The sequence below is a fragment of the Pyrgilauda ruficollis genome, unplaced genomic scaffold (assembly GCF_017590135.1).
Source record: "Pyrgilauda ruficollis isolate IOZ18807 unplaced genomic scaffold, ASM1759013v1 scaffold13, whole genome shotgun sequence".
Lineage (NCBI taxonomy): Eukaryota > Metazoa > Chordata > Aves > Passeriformes > Passeridae > Pyrgilauda > Pyrgilauda ruficollis.
The window spans coordinates 7,014,457-7,030,580 of NW_024511432.1; the positions used below are offsets into that span (position 1 = coordinate 7,014,457).

The 16,124-nt window shown below is 47.7% G+C and overlaps 1 protein-coding gene and 1 long non-coding RNA gene across 3 annotated transcripts; one reads left to right on the top strand and one right to left on the bottom strand.

The window, feature by feature from the left end:
- Window positions 1-616: 616 nt before the first annotated feature.
- Window positions 617-11,939, bottom strand: TRADD (TNFRSF1A associated via death domain). Of its 2 annotated transcripts, none has more exons than XM_041458830.1 (5): window positions 11,897-11,939; window positions 10,517-10,668; window positions 7,710-7,987; window positions 5,869-6,061; window positions 617-4,959 (listed from the first exon to the last, which is right to left on the bottom strand). In XM_041458830.1, exons 2-5 carry the CDS (start codon window positions 10,656-10,658, stop codon window positions 4,652-4,654), a joined length of 921 nt encoding a protein of 306 aa, XP_041314764.1. In that variant the 5' UTR covers window positions 10,659-10,668; window positions 11,897-11,939; the 3' UTR covers window positions 617-4,651. The 2 variants fall into 2 exon arrangements, with proteins under 2 accessions (XP_041314764.1, XP_041314763.1); XM_041458829.1 differs by lacking the exon at window positions 11,897-11,939 and adding an exon at window positions 11,554-11,837.
- Window positions 7,999-15,167, top strand: LOC121348866. The gene is made up of 3 exons (XR_005954427.1): window positions 7,999-8,223; window positions 8,782-8,887; window positions 14,910-15,167. It is a non-coding gene; the product is annotated as an uncharacterized LOC121348866 (long non-coding RNA).
- Window positions 15,168-16,124: the final 957 nt, after the last annotated feature.

Sequence of the window (16,124 nt, forward strand, 5' to 3'; positions counted from 1 at the left end):
TAAGAGACTCGGGGTAAAATACATCTCTGCTCCAGTTCACGGCCAAAGGAGTTTCCCTGGATTCAGCTGTCAGGTCAGGAAGTGGCTTCCTGTGCAAAGCTGCTGGAGATTTTATATCCCAGCTCCTTGGCTCCCCACCTGTGGGGCAGCCTTGTGAGGGAGCTCCCTGGGAGTGAGGCACTTGAGATTACAGAGGTGCTGTGGCCTCAGAGGAGTCCCAGATATCCCAACAGCACTGAAAGAAACACAGTGAGCTCCTCCAGCTGCCAGGGCTGGGACAAACCTCCTGTTCTGGCCATGCTGGCTGAAAAAGGCTCATCAGAGCAGTGACTGGAAACTGAACAAACACAGAGGCTTGGCTTCGTTTTGTAATCAGAGCTGTTCCCACAGGTGGGACACCAGCCTTAGCAAGTCAGGAGAAACGTGTGACTTTGGGCAGAGCCCTGCTGGGCATCCACCCTCAGGCTGGATGCTCCTCTGCAGCTGGTGAGCACCAAATGTGGCCGGAACTTCAGTGATCCCTGCTCTTACTACTGCAGTTATGTGTTCAGTGAAAGTCTCTGAGGCAGTTTTCATCAAAAGTATATATTTATTTATAAAAAAGAATGGGGAAAAATATATACCAAAGAGCTTTTTCTGTAAAATACAATTCCTTGGAGGCTGAATGTCCTAGACCCAAGTATGCCTGGCATTGCAGTCCACAGCTGTAGATGGCTGATCCAGATCTGATACTGAATATCATGGGAATTTGGAACCAGATGGTCAACAAGGGATTTTTCCACTGAAAACTAAGAGACATTAACCAAACATCTCAACCAGGATTCTATTAGAGATGTACAGCCAGCTCCCTTCAGGGGGTTTAAAATTCAAGCCAGAGAAGAAAAAAATACATATTTTTTTGACTCTAGGCCTTAAATTGCTTCACTGTTTGAGTCCATCTCCATACAAAAGCCACACGGCCAGACCCCTGTCCAGAGTAAAGCACCAGTGTCATGCACACACTGTGTGGGTCAGACTCAGAAACCCTCTTGATCCCTCTTCTTGTACCTCCTTGGTTTAAGGATATCAGATACAGTACCAGAGGTTCACCAGAATTTTTAGTTTAACTAAATCAGCAATTTAAGTGAATTTGAGGCTCCTCATTCTGCCCATGCTCACTCCTGGTTTCAGAGTCTGTGGGCAGCTGCCAGGGTGTGGTTCCTTGGGAACAAAAGAGGGGAGACAGTGACCCAGACAGCAGGACAGGTCCTCAATGCTGAAGCTGCCTTTGAATGAAAGGCAAAATAAACAGATCTTTTCCTTTCAGACAATCTTGTGTCAGGGTATCCTGTCAGGTTTGCTTCTATCAGATGGCTCTTGTCAAAGTATATCTGGTGAGCATTTTAACCTCACTCTCCTCTTTGTCATTATCTGTTTGAACACTGCAGGTCAGCTATGCCAAAACAAATAATTCAAATTCTCCTTTCGATGGATCTTTTATCCCTTCTGGCAGACTGAATGGAGACTCCTTCAAATCTGAAACATGGTTAAAATTACAAAAACAATCTGTACCAGAAAATAAAGCCCTCTTGGATCTCTTCCTGTAAGCACATTTTGGCCTGATTTCTGCTGCTTGTTCTATGGTTTTTTTTTTCTGTTTTAGATTTTATATACAACTGATTAGCACCTTTATTTGCTTTTAGTATTGTGTTTGATTCTGAAACACCAGCATCACCCCTGAATTTTTCTTTTTCACAGATGTGTCTCAGTATATGGAGAAGAGCAGTCACTGGGATAAGGCAAATTTCTCCAGCAGCAGTACTGTCCATGGCTTATCTCCCACCATGATGATGATTGCTCATGGAAAAGGAGGTATGAAACAGCCACTGCTATGGCCCAAACCATGCCATGTGCTCAAGACAATTTCACCATGGAATATCACTGAAAAACTCTTTTCCTTCAAGTCTGTGCAATGAAGGCACCTGTGAATGTTGCTGGAGCTTAAGACATTCCAGAAAGGTTGCCAGGGGCTCCAGCACTTAATGGCACTTCTGACAGGGAATTCTAACAGGGAATATGTGAGTAAGAGGAAATACACATACCAGTTACTGGCAGAAAGAAAACATTTACATTCAGAAGAAAGCATTCATGGTTAGTCCTCTGTAAAACAGTAACAGCAGTAAAAAAGTTTTCTGGACTTGAAGTAGATGCTGAATAATAAGACTTTGTCATTTTGAGCATTAACAGATGCTACAAAAACTAGTAATTCTCACTACTCAGTGGCTGCCTTGTAACTATATGTGCAAGTTGTGCACATAGAGCTGGTCTGAGAAAAATTAATTGCAAATGAGACAGCAGGCTATGCATATGACCTTCTTTTCTTAAAAATGTAATTTCTGCAAAATCAAGAGCAAACTCTCTTGCTCTTAAAGTAATTTTCAAGTTTCTGATTTTTTAAATTTTTTATAATATGATTTGTCAGGTGGGTTTCTGCCAAACAGAATTCCCCAGCTGGGATTTGGCAGAAAAGCTAAATACTTTTGAGGTATGGATCCACAGCAGCCTAAATTAGCTAAGATCAGCACCACTGTGTCAGTCCCAAAAGCAAAACTGTCAGAGAGGTAATTGCTTCATTTTGGGAAGAGCACTGGTATTACTGGAAGGGAGAGGGTAGGATGTGTGAGCAGGCATGGAGGGGATGGCACTGATATAAAATGGCTTAATAAAAGGTGATGGAGCCACAGTCTGCAGAGATGAAGTCCTGCTTCCTTGGAAGGTAGGGGCAAGATGGAAGCAGATTCACTCACACCCTGAAAACCTCCCCGTTTATAACCCCCTTCCTTTCCTGGTTCTGTATGTAACCTCAGGGGTTCAAAATCTGCAGAAAACAAGTCATGTTTCCCTGGCTTACACTAAGGATGTGAACTCAGCCCATCTGAAGCTTGTGGACCCCAGCTGGCTCAAGGCAGGCCATCTAAGTCCTGCCCACCCAGGTCTCCAGTGACTGATGCTCAGGTGTTCCAGCAGAAGGTATGGGAACATCTCCAGCTCCAGAAGCTTGGATCTGAGCCCACACCTGAATCTGATGTTATGTTCCTCCTTACTGATTTACAGCTTTGACTCCAGGGAAGGAGTAAGATGTGAGTTGTGGTTTAAAAGGCCTCAAAGTTGCTCCTACCATGACTGCTAGCATCCCAATATTCTCATGTGCACACAGACTTTGTGTGTGTGGCCAGAGTCCTCCTCTGCAGCTGAAAACATTCCTATGGCCCACTGGCTATTCCCACAGATGGGAAGGGAAAAAGGATGGAATTGATGGAAAAGTATTAGTAAAAACCTATCAGGAAAGCACTGGGAATATGTCAAAGGTAATTGAGCTGCTGTTGTGCTTCACAGGACCTGTGTCATGCCAGACACTCATTGGTCTGTGCTTTGTCACAAAAAAATGCAGCTGCTGTGTTGCAGTCTGCATCAGCCATACCAGGAGACACTCAGCTTCTCCCACAGGAACTGAAAGCAGGAGTCAGCCCTGGGGTTTGGGAGATTTGTCTCTTAAACCATTTTTACCCTAAAAATCAGTGCAGGTAAATCCAGGCACAGTGGCAGCTGATGTTTGATTGTCACACAGTGACAGCAGTGCCAGGGAAAGGCTCTCTGTAGGTCCTGACACCTGTGGGACACAGCAGGGTGAGCTGTCCCCTCCAGGGGCCCAGCAGGCTGAGGGTGGTCAGGAAGTGAGGGAAGGCAGGAGCAGCCAGCTGGGTGTGGTGATTGCTCAGCTCTGTGGTCTGAGGATGGCTTTTGATGCTGCAATGCCCTGAGAGCAGCAGTTCCAAACCAGGCTCCACAGGTAACTTGCTGATGAGGACACTTTTCCTTCCAGCACTGTGTTTTGCCTTCCATAGCTGCAGGCTCCCTCAGGCTGACAGGCAAGAGCTAATCAACACATTACTGTCTGCCACAGATGAGAAAATGTTGGCAATCATTGTCTGAATTTGAGTTTGTCCATATTGTTTGTCCAGTGTCTGCCATTTGTTGTACAGCAGCAATCTTTTGCCCTGTGGAAGACTGTGGCTGTCCCAGGTAGAAGAAAAGCCTTCAGGTGGTGAGAGGTGGGAAGGAGCTATAACAGAGCAGGGCAGAACAGATACTCTTGCCGTGAATGTTCTTCAAACAAAGAAGAAAAATAACGTAAAATTGACACTTCCTTACTTTCTCCTTTTTCTTTACTTGATGTCATGGCTGAGGACAAAAATGTTTTAAATGTAAAAATATATTGCAGCTCTCCAGGTGATGGCCCTGGACACAGCCTGAGAAGCAGTAGCATTTTCTGCTTCCCAGAGAAATCCTATGAGAAGCCTTGCTTGCTTTTCTCCTCTCCCTCATTCTCCCCTAGGGCTCTCTGTCTGGCTGCTTCCCTGTCACAGTCCTGAAGGAAGTCAGGGTGAAAGCCTCTCACCAGTTCACAGGAAGGTAGTGCTATATTTCTGGAAACACAATGAAATAAGGCAAGTCAGAGGTCCATGCAAAAACAGCACCTCTCCCCTGAGCATTTCCACCTCGATGGAAACCTCTGGTGATATTCAGGACTTTACATTCCCAGACACTGGCAGCAGTTTCATACAGTAGCTAAAGCAGGAAAGCCCTTAGCAATGGCACTGTCCCCTGGGCTCTAGGAGCAGTCCTCACTGGAATGGAGGCCCAGGAGCTCCTCAGCCAAGCTGACGAGCCCGTTTTCCTCCAGGGCTGCGATCAGCCGTGCTATGGTGGCCTTCTTGCCCTCGGACTGGATGAACCTGAGGAGCATCTGGTAGGCCTGTTCATAGAGTCCCTCTCGGTCGTACTCCAGCGCCAGGTTGTCAATGACAGGGTCACGCAGGGCCCGGCAGGACTTCTGCAGAGAGCGACCCACTTGCTTCCACTTCTTGGACACGGACTTGGCAAACTTCTGGTGGTCGTCTGGTGTGATTGTTCTGTTGTCTGAAAGGGGCAGAGACCAGATAAGACACAGAAGTTTCATGGCTGATGTGATGCAGCTTGGGCAGTTCAAGGTTTGGTCAGTATTCTGTGGAGCAGAGTCCGAGCTCCCTCCCAGCTGTTCCCTTACAGAAATCCTCCCACAACAACAAAGCATCTGGGCTTGTCCCTACCCTGCAAGCTTGGCAAGGCCTATTTTCTTTTTTCTCCCTCAGAACTATCCTGTGATTTGCCAGAGCACTTTTGTTTTTTGGTTTTGTTTTTTTGTTTTTTTGTTTTTTTTTTTTTTTATGGACATCCTTTTGTTTTAGCCTTTCAAAGGCAACTGGGTAAGGTCTTTTTGACAAAGTCCCCTGTTCCCTACCTAAACATGCTCAAAACACTGAAATGCTGACAGGAGCTCTCTTCTCAGCTGTTTAGCACTGGAGACTATACACAGCTTAAGCAAGCTGAGACTCTCTGAAAGCTCTCTGTAGGGACAGACCCCAAAGCCAGCTGGTGAACTGAGGCAGCCTGGACAAATCAGTCCTGTCTGAAAGCAGGGCTGAGGGTACCCATGGTACCTTCCCCAGTCTGATCCAATCTACATTATTAGCTCACCTCAACCAAGTGACATGGAAGAAGAGAAAAATACTTTCTATTCTTCCTTTCACGATTAATTTTAAAATGTGAGGAACCTGGGAGGGACACAGACTCTGAAACATCTGGTTCTGTGCCACCCTGGAAAAGAAAACAGGTTGATGCCTGATCTGAAGCATCACGACAATATCTTAGGACTATTTTAATTCCTTTCTTATGGGATGCTGGGAAATCTTTGGTTTATCTGAGGCAGACCCCCATATGTAGTCATAATTCTCCCTCCTGGGCTGTGAGGCAGATCAAGGGCTCTGTTGATCAGCTCTACCTACTCACCAAACTGTTGTCCCTGAAAGATGAAGGTGAACTGTGTGGGAAGGAAGCTGCCTTGAGGAGAACAAGGCTGAGATGGGGACTTGAGAGATGAGCAGTCTTTTCCAGCCACATTGTTGTTGGTGCTCTGGTGGAGCATCAGGCTCTTGAGGCATTCCTCCAGCTCCGTGATCTCCTCATCCGGCAGGCGGTCAGGCTGTAACACAAACAGCATCAGTGACTGCCAGGGCCACCAGCCTCCAAAGCTGTGGTTGCTGATGTCAAGAGAGAAGCAATGAGATATAGCATGAGCTGTCAGCCAGCCAAATGAGGTGGTCTAGTGGAGTCCTGGCTGTAATAGGATGGCTGTAGGTGGCTTTGAATCTGTAATGTGATATGAAATAGTCAGTCTCTCCCCCCGGGTTTTTCACCTGCACCAGCGAGTGCTTACAAGTTGCACAAAACTGCTACTAGCACATGTTCATTTCCAGCAGCCCTCTGCAAGAATTAGAGTGCACTGCAGGCAGCAAGGCTTCTCCTAACTCCCTGTGAGGGTGAGACCCACAGAACAGGGTGATCTGATCCAACAGCTCATGGCCACCCAAGGAGGCAGCTCCTGTTACCCACCTTCTCTCTCCCTTTGCCCCTCTGCTCCCTAAGGTTTGCTGTTCCTGGGTCCTCAGCCAGTTTTTTTCATTAGCCAAGAGAAAATTAGTCTGACCTCCAAAAAGCAGGTACTGAGAAAAGGAGTAAAGAAGGCAAAGCACATGGGAAGAGTCAAACCTGGCAGTGCTGTGCCTCAATCAGAGGTAAACACTGTTTAGCTCACTTAGCAGGTACCCAGCCCTGCTCTCAGCTGCTGAAGGCTGTGCCATCTTTCTGCCTGTTGCAGACAGGGTCAGACTGAGTCACTTTTGGGGAACTGAGAATAAGTCCATTTCTTTTGTCCAATCAGCTAGTTCAGCACAGGGAGGGAGCAGCAAGCCACAGTTCACAGGGTATGGGATATCACATGTTGTTTGGTTTGGAGATGAAAGGTTTGAGTTTATTCTCTGTGCTTACAGAAAAGCAACCTGGAAAAACATGCTCCTGTGCCTAATATTCCTGATTGAATAGTGAGTGCCTGTTTCTCAGGACCATTTAGAGGAACCAGAGCTAAAGTTCCAGATGGAAAAAAAGAGAGGAGAGGAACAAGTTAGTGAGTTTAATCATGTCAAGTGCCTTGTAGTGAGATGACAAGATCTCACTGTTCTTGCAAGCACGATTAGAGTGCCAGTGCCAAAGTGTGCAATGAGCCAGATGTCAGATGAGAGAGACTTTGCCTTCAGAAGGGCAGCCTACTCCTGCTGGCAGCAGATGCTGTGTGTCCCCACTCTGACACAAGTTTTCGGTGTGATGTGCAGTGTATGCACTCGCTTCCACTGCTCATTTCCAGCTGCAGTTACCTTTGACACTCTGGGAGGAGGTGTTGTGCGAGACAGGGGAGGGAGGTGCAGAGCAGTGATGGCTCCAGCCAGGGCTGCTCCTCTCTGCCTGCCTCACAGCTGTACTGAGGCACACTTGTGTGTGAGCTGCACTGTTTAGAACTCCTAGTGGGGTTAACAGCCACACCAGCTGTTATACACAGAAGGCACAGAGGGTTAGCAGGATCTTTGCAGGCTGCTTTAGGTAACTCTATTGCCCTTCCAGAAATGTGCACAGCTCTTTCCTGAGGAAGGGCAGAGCTATTTCTCCACATTAGAGTTAAGAGCTGAAGGACTGAGAAGTTTGTTAACTCAACATGCTGCATCAGAACAAGATTTGCACCCACGTCTGCAAGCCCACCCCTCCTCATTGCTGTCCAGCTCCCTCCCTCTCCCACTCACCTTTTCTCTGTAGATGCACTCCAGGCAACGATCCTCATCCTTCAGCATCTTGTCAAGGTGCTCACTGCCAGCCTTCAGCTCCACTTCCAGAGGCACCATGGTTGTGGCCAGGGAGAGCTGGAGGTGACTCTGGAGGGACTTCTGGAGCGCTCCTTCGCGGTAGCTGCGCAGGAACCGGCGGCAGTTCTCCCGCCTGCAGAACCGGAGCTGCACGATCAGGTGGGGGTGGCTGCAGTGCACTTTGAGCATGTCCACACCATTCACGCTGCCAGTGGAGTCTGGCAGGGAGAAGGAAGCACAGTCACAATCCAGGCATGAGCCAGCCCACCCAGACCCACACTCACCCACAACAAGCCTGCAATGGAGGAGCTTTTGAATTCTCTTTGTGATAAAGTCCTCTGGGGTAGAGAAGAGTGTTAAACCAAGAGGGAAGGATTAAGCTCATGCTGCCCTGCCGCCACTGACCTCCATGAAGTATGGTGTCCAACTGCAGATGTATGGAACTACATCCCAGGTAATTATATCAACACTGCTTATTAGGGCAAGTTTAAATTTGAGGTTCCATTTCCAGAGCAGAGATGGTTATGATAAACTGGTAGCACAGCAAAGTTTTATAGATGAAGGCTCAGTTCACCTCAGTGCTCAGTCAGCCTTCAGTCCTTATGGCTGGAGTTTTATGCAGTGATGGAGGTACTGGAAAGAAGCCCAGTGTTTCCTCTCCACCTGTGCCTAGAGGTAACTTTTGTCTCTCTGAGCCGTTAACACATCTCACAAACAGCAAATGACAGATCCAGCCACAGGGATTAAGCTGCTTGAGATTGGGCCTTGACTTGTTATTTTGCACAGAAAATTAATTCATGGTAAAACCTAAAGAAGGAGAAGCCAGGGATGTACCCTCTAACATTAGTGCAAGAGGAGCACGAGCGATGTGGAAACAGAAAATGCCAGGACTTAATTCTTCCTTCTCCCAGCAGAATTTAATTTTTATTAGCTGTGCTCATTATCCTTATCTTCACAGGGTTTTATATGCTGCTGCTGAGTTCTAAGTATGTGTTTTTCTCTTTTTTTGCAGCAGAGGCCTATGTGAAGCTGCTGTCCTGCTTCCAGACCTGGCTGAACCTCGTGGGCTGTCACTGAGGGCTGTGTGGAGGCACCAGCTCACACTGGCACTACAGCAGGTATTTCTAAACCATGTCATGGCATGGAGCACAATCTTAAGGCAAGGCAGACTTGTGTGTTCCACCTTAAGCAGGGCAAGTGACCTTGCATTTAAAATTAAGTATAGTATCCAACAGTGACTTTACATTTTTACTAAGTCCTGTTTGCATCTAGTCTAGTTTGAATCACATGTGTAGCTGACACATGGGTTTAGGCACCTAGAAAAGACATTTTAATTCACTGTGGATGATTTTTTATCACTTCCTTCATGCTTTGCTTTTTATGAGTGCTTATTAAACAAAATTTTCATAATAGGGCAGGAGGGCTGTGGAGGGAAAGCTGCCCAGACATGGAAACCTTTATGAAGAGTGTACAAGACAGCTGTAAAGCTGCCTCAAAAGATGGGACTTTGCAGGCATTTCTGCAAAGCTTAAGATTTCATGTCCTTTTCATGTCTGAATAAGCATGGTAGGATTTCAGTTTTGTGAGCTGTCCTTTGAATGTGTGAGTAGATTCACATTCCAGTGCCACAAAGCAGCCATAAATCAAGCCTAACTGGACAATTGTGTTAGGCTGCCTGCTTCCTGTTTCCTGTATTTGAATGAGCTGCAAAATGAGCAGGCCTGTATTGGATAAACTGACTTGGCATGATTTCCAGAAGAAACTGCAGAAGAGTTAGACAAGCCCAATTGAACAACAGAGTCTCAGCTGTGTGACAGGTAAAGAACACCATGAGAGTCTTTCTAGCTAAGTGTGATAAACTCTTCAAATTACTATTATTATTACTCTGCAGTGTGCTTGGTGCAAGGGTGGATACAGAACTATAGTTTTATAGCTATTTGCATCTCAAATAATTTTTTGATGTAAATAGGATTACATACACCTCAAGCTAATGTAAATGTGTCTTTATATCAGAATTTGAATTTGAGTTATATCAGAATTTGAATACAAATTAATTTATACTGGCTATCACTTGATTTAAAAACCAGCTTCTGAAAGCAGGAATCATGTTTCTGTGGTGGTATAAAGACAGCAATTAAATCTTTTTTCACAGCAATTACAATCTTTTCTCCTCTTACATAAATGGGTTTAAACAAACATTCATAAAGTTGGATAATTCATAGGATGGTTCAAATTGGAAGGAAGCCCAGGCAGTGACTAGCCCAACTTCCAATGCAAAGCAGGGTCAGCTCTGAGGTCAGAACCAGTCGCTCAGGGCTTTATCCAGTCCCATTTGAAAGCCCTTGAGGATGGAGAGTACACAGTCACTCTGGGCCTGATTGTCTTAATGGGGAAAACATTTGTCCTTGTATCTGGTGTCCACCTCTCATTTCAGTGTGTGTCTCTTGCCTTTCATTCCCCATGCACCACTATGAACAGTGTGGCTCCATCACTCCCTCCCACAGCTACCAGCAGGCTGTTGGTAGGTCCCCTGAAACCTTCTCTTCCCCAGGCTCAACAGGTCCAACTCCCTCAGCCTCTCCTCACAGGAAAAGTACTCCAGCCCCAACCATCTCGGTGAACCCCTGCTGAGCTTGCTCCACTTTATTGCCTTTCCGAAACAGAATGATCATGAGCTTTCCTTGCCTGTGAGGGTGATATTAAAGAAAGGCATGGCACTGCACACCAAGATACCAGGGGATGGGTACCTGCTAATGCCAGCTTCAGGGCCTTGAACACACAGGGCTTCTTCTGGGAGCTCTCGTAGAGGGACGGCAGAGCGATGGTCTTGCAGGTCGACTGAAGGAAGAGGTAAGCACTGCCAGTCCAGGGAGGGGAGCTGCCTGCCATCTTCAGCACCCTACAGAATCACACAGGCAAGCTCAGAGACCATAAGGGAAGTGGCCTGATGCCAGGAGAGTGCTACAGCACAAGCACAACAGTACTCTTCACTTCTCAGAGCAGTGCTGATGTTGCTGAAGCAAGCGTAACCTTTGAGGGATTTACTGTTACTCTGGAAAGCAACCACAGTGGGACACCATATCCCAAAGACAGAAACTCAAAAGCTTTGCTTTCATTTTCCACTGGAGTTCATTCATTTTATAGATCAAAGGTACTCTGAAGCAGAGTTTCAGTCCCTGTGCCTCTGACTAGCCCAGCTGGCACAATGTGAAATGACTGAAGTGCTCCAGGGACCACCCAGCGGTCCTGGCTCTGGCATGCTCCCATGGACTGAAGCCCCATGCAACCAGAGATGTTCTCCTTAAGGTCCTGGTCCCCTGGTTCTTCTTAGGGCTCAGAGCTCTTGTAACAGGACACTCTACACAGGCAGGACAAGGGTAATCGTTTTCAACTAAAAGAGGGTAGATTTAGATTAGATATCAGGAAGACATTTTTTACAGTGAGGGTGGCAAGGCACTGGCACAGAGAGGCGGTGGCTGCCCCATCTCTGAAAATATTCAAGGCCAGCTTGGACTGGGCTCTAAGAGACCTGACCTAGTTCCAGATGTCCCCGGTCACCACAGAGGAGCTGAACTAGATGGCCTTGGAAAGGTCCCTTCCAACCCAAACCATTCGGTGGTTTTGTGACCCAGGGGTACCCCTCTGCTTTGTTTATGCCCTTTGTCCTTGTGCCTCCGCAGTGTTAACCCAGCGGGTGGATCCTCCCGTCCAGTGAGCCCTGCCCCATCCCAGTCCCCGCTCCGCGGCCAAGCCGCTGCGGCGCTTCCAAAAACCAGCCCCGCACCGTAAGCCGCGTTTGCCATCACGGTTACTGCCTTTTCGCTGCCTTCTGCAGGCGGCAGGCCGCTGCCGCTCAATTCCCGTCACAGCCTCGCTGGGAGGGGGCTGTCCCTAAGGGAAAAGCGCTGGAGCAGCCGCCGGCCCCGTCCCGCCTCGCTGTGCCGCCCTCGGGGCCGGCGGCCGCTGCCCGGGTGTCCGCTCGGTGCCCGGGGGTGCCCGCAGCCCGGCACCGCGGGGCCCGGAGCGCGGCCCCTCCAGCCCGGCCCCTCCAGCTGTCCCGCTGGGACCGCCCGGCCCCGGCCCCGCGCCCCCGGCCCCCTGCCCGCAGCGGCCCCGGGCGGCGTTACCTCCTCAGCGCCGGCCTCGGCCCCGACACTTCCGCCCCGGCGCGGCGCCGCTCGGCACCCGCTGCAGGCGGGGAAACGGGAAGGCGAAAGTAATCCCAACAGCCCCCTGGAATGGCCGGCGGCACTTCCCTTTAACGCCTTCAGTTTGTCCAGGCCCGCCCGAGCCGGCCCCGGGCCGCGCTGCTGCGGGGTAGCCCAGGCCGGGGCTTGTCGGGGCTTGCCGACACCTTGACGCTCCAGGTGTCCCCGCCGCAAGGCCGCACACCCAGCTCGCTGGCTTGGTGTCTCGTGTAGGCGAGGCTCTGTCAGAAACGCTCCGTTCAGATGGCTCCAGAGCTGCCCAAGGGCTGGGATGGATGTGTCTCTCCGGACCATTAGGGATGGAGGCGAGTGGCTCGAAGCCCCTGCGTGGCTTGTGGCTGACACACTCGAGGCTGGTGGGTCCCGGCTGGCACTTGTCAGCTCTTCCCTGTAGTGCTGTTAGTGGGAGTTTGGATAGGTAGAGAGAATGAAGCAGCATTTCCCAAGTCCACGAGAGGTTCTGTGCCAATTAAAGCATGATTTAGGTCTCCATTGTTCAACCTCAGGTAGCAGCCTCCTGCCCAGGCTGCATCTGCCCTGCACAGGTGCCCTGTGAGCTGAAGGGTGACAGCTGCTCCCTTGTTTGTCCCCAGCTGGTGAAAAGCTGGCATGGGCCTGGGGCCAGATTTTGGGCTCACGTGCAAGCTGCAGTCACTCTGGCTTGGCAGTGGTTTGTGCAAACTGGGGGATTGAACTGCAAAAAAACGCAGGAAACAATTAAAACACTAAAAATACCTATATGTCTGATGCTATTTTACAGCAGCAGTATGTAAACAATATAAACTTAATTGGTTTGCTAAGGGAAGGATGTGCTTCAAATAGATCTGTAAAGATCTGTTAATAGATCTGTTAATCTGGGCTGGCTGGAACTCCTGGGTGCTCTGGGTCACAGGGTCAGATCTAGGGGCAGGCAGTGCCCACAGCCCCCTTCAGGGTCAGCAGGTCTGATGGTGCCAGTGCTTCTGGAAACAAAGCATTTACTTGCTAACAGTTTAAGCAAGTGAGTTCATACATTTAAAGTCTCTCTGATGGGGCTAAATGAACCTGGACATCCCAACATTTCACTACAAAAGCCAAACGTGAAGCAGTACTGGCTCCCAGAACCAGGTGGGAACTACAGCATGAATGCTGTGGGGAGCATCACCCACCCATGTCCTGGAAATGTTTTCTCCTTGAAGCCAATCTGCTTGCTGTATATTGTGGGAGTAAAAAAATAATGGGTAGCTGAGCCCCAAGTTTCTCCTCTGCTGACCCTTGCTGAGTTTGTGTCTTCTGGGACCATCCCATGGGGCGAAATCAAGTGCTTGATGCGCACTTGGAGTTTCATCTTGTTGTTTCCCACTTGGGAAGTAAAGATGGCAGTGAGGGGAGAGGCTGTGGCTCAGTGAGGCTCAGCTGGCACAGAATTGGGGTGTCAGGGTTCAGTGGCAAGTCTGCCTGGGGGCTGGGGCTGGGATAGGACAGGCTGCCCTGAGCTGGCAGCAGTCAGAAGGCTAAAAGCACGCTCTTGCTGTCAGTGAGATTCACAACCCTTCTTAATGGCTCCAAAGGCTTTAAGGAAATCATAAAACAAAAGGAGCTGAACACATGAGATCTCATTTTGCCTTAGCACTTTGGCAGATGTGTGTTAGAGACAGTATTAAAAGCAGCTAAAAGCAGAAAAGCAATGTCCGAGCTGTCAAGGTGATTGTCAGCAAAAGATGCTGAGTTCCCAGGAAGGAAGCAGGACGGTGTCACTTGGCTGCTGTAGCCGGGCTGGGTGGGAAGGGGGTGTCACTGATATGATGGCAGATAAGATAGCAGAGCTGCTGTGCTGCTGCCACCTCACACTGCCAAGTAAGGAGTCACGCTTCAAAGCAGCACATTCTAGAAAAACGTGCCGTCCCGTTCCCCTCTGCGTTATGCTTTTTGCGTTGCTGCTCCCTTCTTTCTTCATGGGTTTCACCTCCAACCCTTCTTTGAGGCTCTCTTGGTGCACAGGTTTTCATTTAAATGAAACATGCACTGCTCAGGGAGTGCTGTGGCTCTGGGACCTGGGGCTTCCACAGCCCCAGAGAGGACATGCCATGAAATTCAGAGTGAGACTGTGAGACTTGGCCCACACTCCAGTGCTGGCCTGGGAAGGGGAATGTTTGCTTTTAAAAATCTCCTGCTTGGTTATGAGAGGGCTGAAAAAACATGTCATGGTGGTAGTTTAGTTTGTGCAGAAATCTGGAAGAGAGGTGCAACACATTTTGGAAGAAGGCAAATGGAAAAGTTAGGTAATGATCTGATGCTTTAAACCTTCTTCCCAGACACTTACTTTTCTGCATTGTACCTCACAGGAAAGGTTGATTAAAATATACTTATCCCTTATTGTGTCAGACATTGTAAGTGCAGTTTCTGCAAACTGGAGTCAAAGTCAAAAAAGGTTTTTTTCCAAACTGCAACATCACAGGCAAGGACCACTGTCATTAAGCTGCTGGTTTCTACTCTAGGCCTTCTGTTGCACTATCACTAAAAAAATGGATATGTGAGGCTGTTTTCTGTGCAGAGCTTCTGCTTGCAAAGAGGTTTTTCCCCCACAGTTTGAGAAATCTGTCTCAGCTTTTTGAATACCAGTGCAGCAATACCAGAAAATTCCCTTGTATTTTTATTACTCAGAGTAGCAAAACCTCACTGTAGGAAAAAAGACCATTTTTTCCCAAAAAAGCTTTGGTCTGACATTTTTAACTCATGATATCACTCAGCTTCTTAGGATTAATTGAAAAAAACTATGAAACAACTGATCAAGAGATTTTCATAATTTTTAAAGTTTAAATTCAAAATATGGTGAAATTTCAAGTTTGATTTTTTTTTTTTTACTTCCTCTGTTATCCAGTCATTTGTTAGTTAAATCCTAATGTGTATCTCTGACACCTTTTTGATGCTCTTGTTTTATTTTTCTCAACAGGGACTCGAGAATTAATTTCAGTTTTGGAAGTCTTTCCATGTTTAAACCTGACTGAATTGGCAAAATCTCTGCTCCAGTACCAGAACCGTGGCATTACATCCCAGAAGAAGTCCTTGTTTGAATAGTGTATTATCTTTGAGATGGACAGAGTCTTCCAGGCATGCAGACAAGGGGCTGCAGCTGTTCTTCCAGCTCTGTGTGGCACTTCACAGGGGTCAGGTGAGAGGAGTGGGGTCCTCTGTCCAAGCAGGAATAACCTGATCCTTGTTTCCAGTGTGTGTCAAACATCTGCTCCACTCTGCTGTGGCACTGCTGACCTTGTGCCTTCTATGTGTGATGATGTTACCTGGCATGACCAGCACCTGCTTATATAAAATTTGTCTTTCTTGCTGGGTTTTGTCAGTGCCTAATGGTGATTTGGGTTTTAGGGGAAATACCACATTCTTAGTACACTGTTCTAAGTTGCTCTTTGAAAATGGCAAGAAAAAATTAATGCATTGTTATCCTTATCATGGCACTTACTTATCTTGTCTCTTCTCCCCTCCTGACTCTTTCAGTGTTTGGCCTTAAAGGACTCTGTAGTCATTAGGTGAGAAGTCTGTTGCATTTTTTAGCAGGAATGTCGAGTTTTGCAAGTTTTTGCTAAGGACCTCAGGAAAATTTAATGTTGATTTTATATTTTTTTTTTTTTATTTAAAGAGCAGTTTCTGAGTTGAAATTACCCTGGCATTAAGGCACACCTGTATTTAGAGCTATTTAAAGCTTTTATATTAATGATAATACCATCTTGTCTAATAGATTCTCTATGTAGTTGTTTTTAACATACTCTTTTCTCATGCAAGAGCTAAATAATTTATGTTGACACATAACATAGCAGCTAAACCTGCTTACAATTTTGACTTTTCAAAGTCTTGCTGAAGATGTACAGCCCTGAGTCTGCCCAGCTCTCATTCGTCTATGCCAGCCAAAGTTTAGCACAAGAAAATTCCAATCTAACAACTCGGGTGCCTTCAGAAACCTGTGATTTCTGTGCCTGGGTGTCCCCCAGCCTCTGGGCAGGTGGGTTTGCTCTGGTGCCTTGCCCACCTCCCAGCATAAGGTGGGCAGCACGTGTTCCCTTTGCATGACGCTGCGCATTTATTCACAGCTCTGCGGGATCGGCTGCAGTGCATTTTCATTCTGTGTATTGTTCTCTGGGGCTGGTGATGCCATCCC

What these genes read in the sequence shown, in the direction of transcription:
- TRADD (XM_041458830.1), bottom strand. Translation starts at nt 10,658, where the DNA reads ATGGCAGGCAGCTCCCCTCCCTGGACTGGCAGTGCTTACCTCTTCCTT. An exon ending in CCTGAAGCTGGCATTAGCAG is followed by an intron (nt 7,988 to 10,516) that starts GTACCCATCCCC and finishes TCTCCCTGCCAG; the next exon opens with ACTCCACTGGCAGCGTGAAT. An exon ending in AGTGCATCTACAGAGAAAAG is followed by an intron (nt 6,062 to 7,709) that starts GTGAGTGGGAGA and finishes TTTGTGTTACAG; the next exon opens with CCTGACCGCCTGCCGGATGA.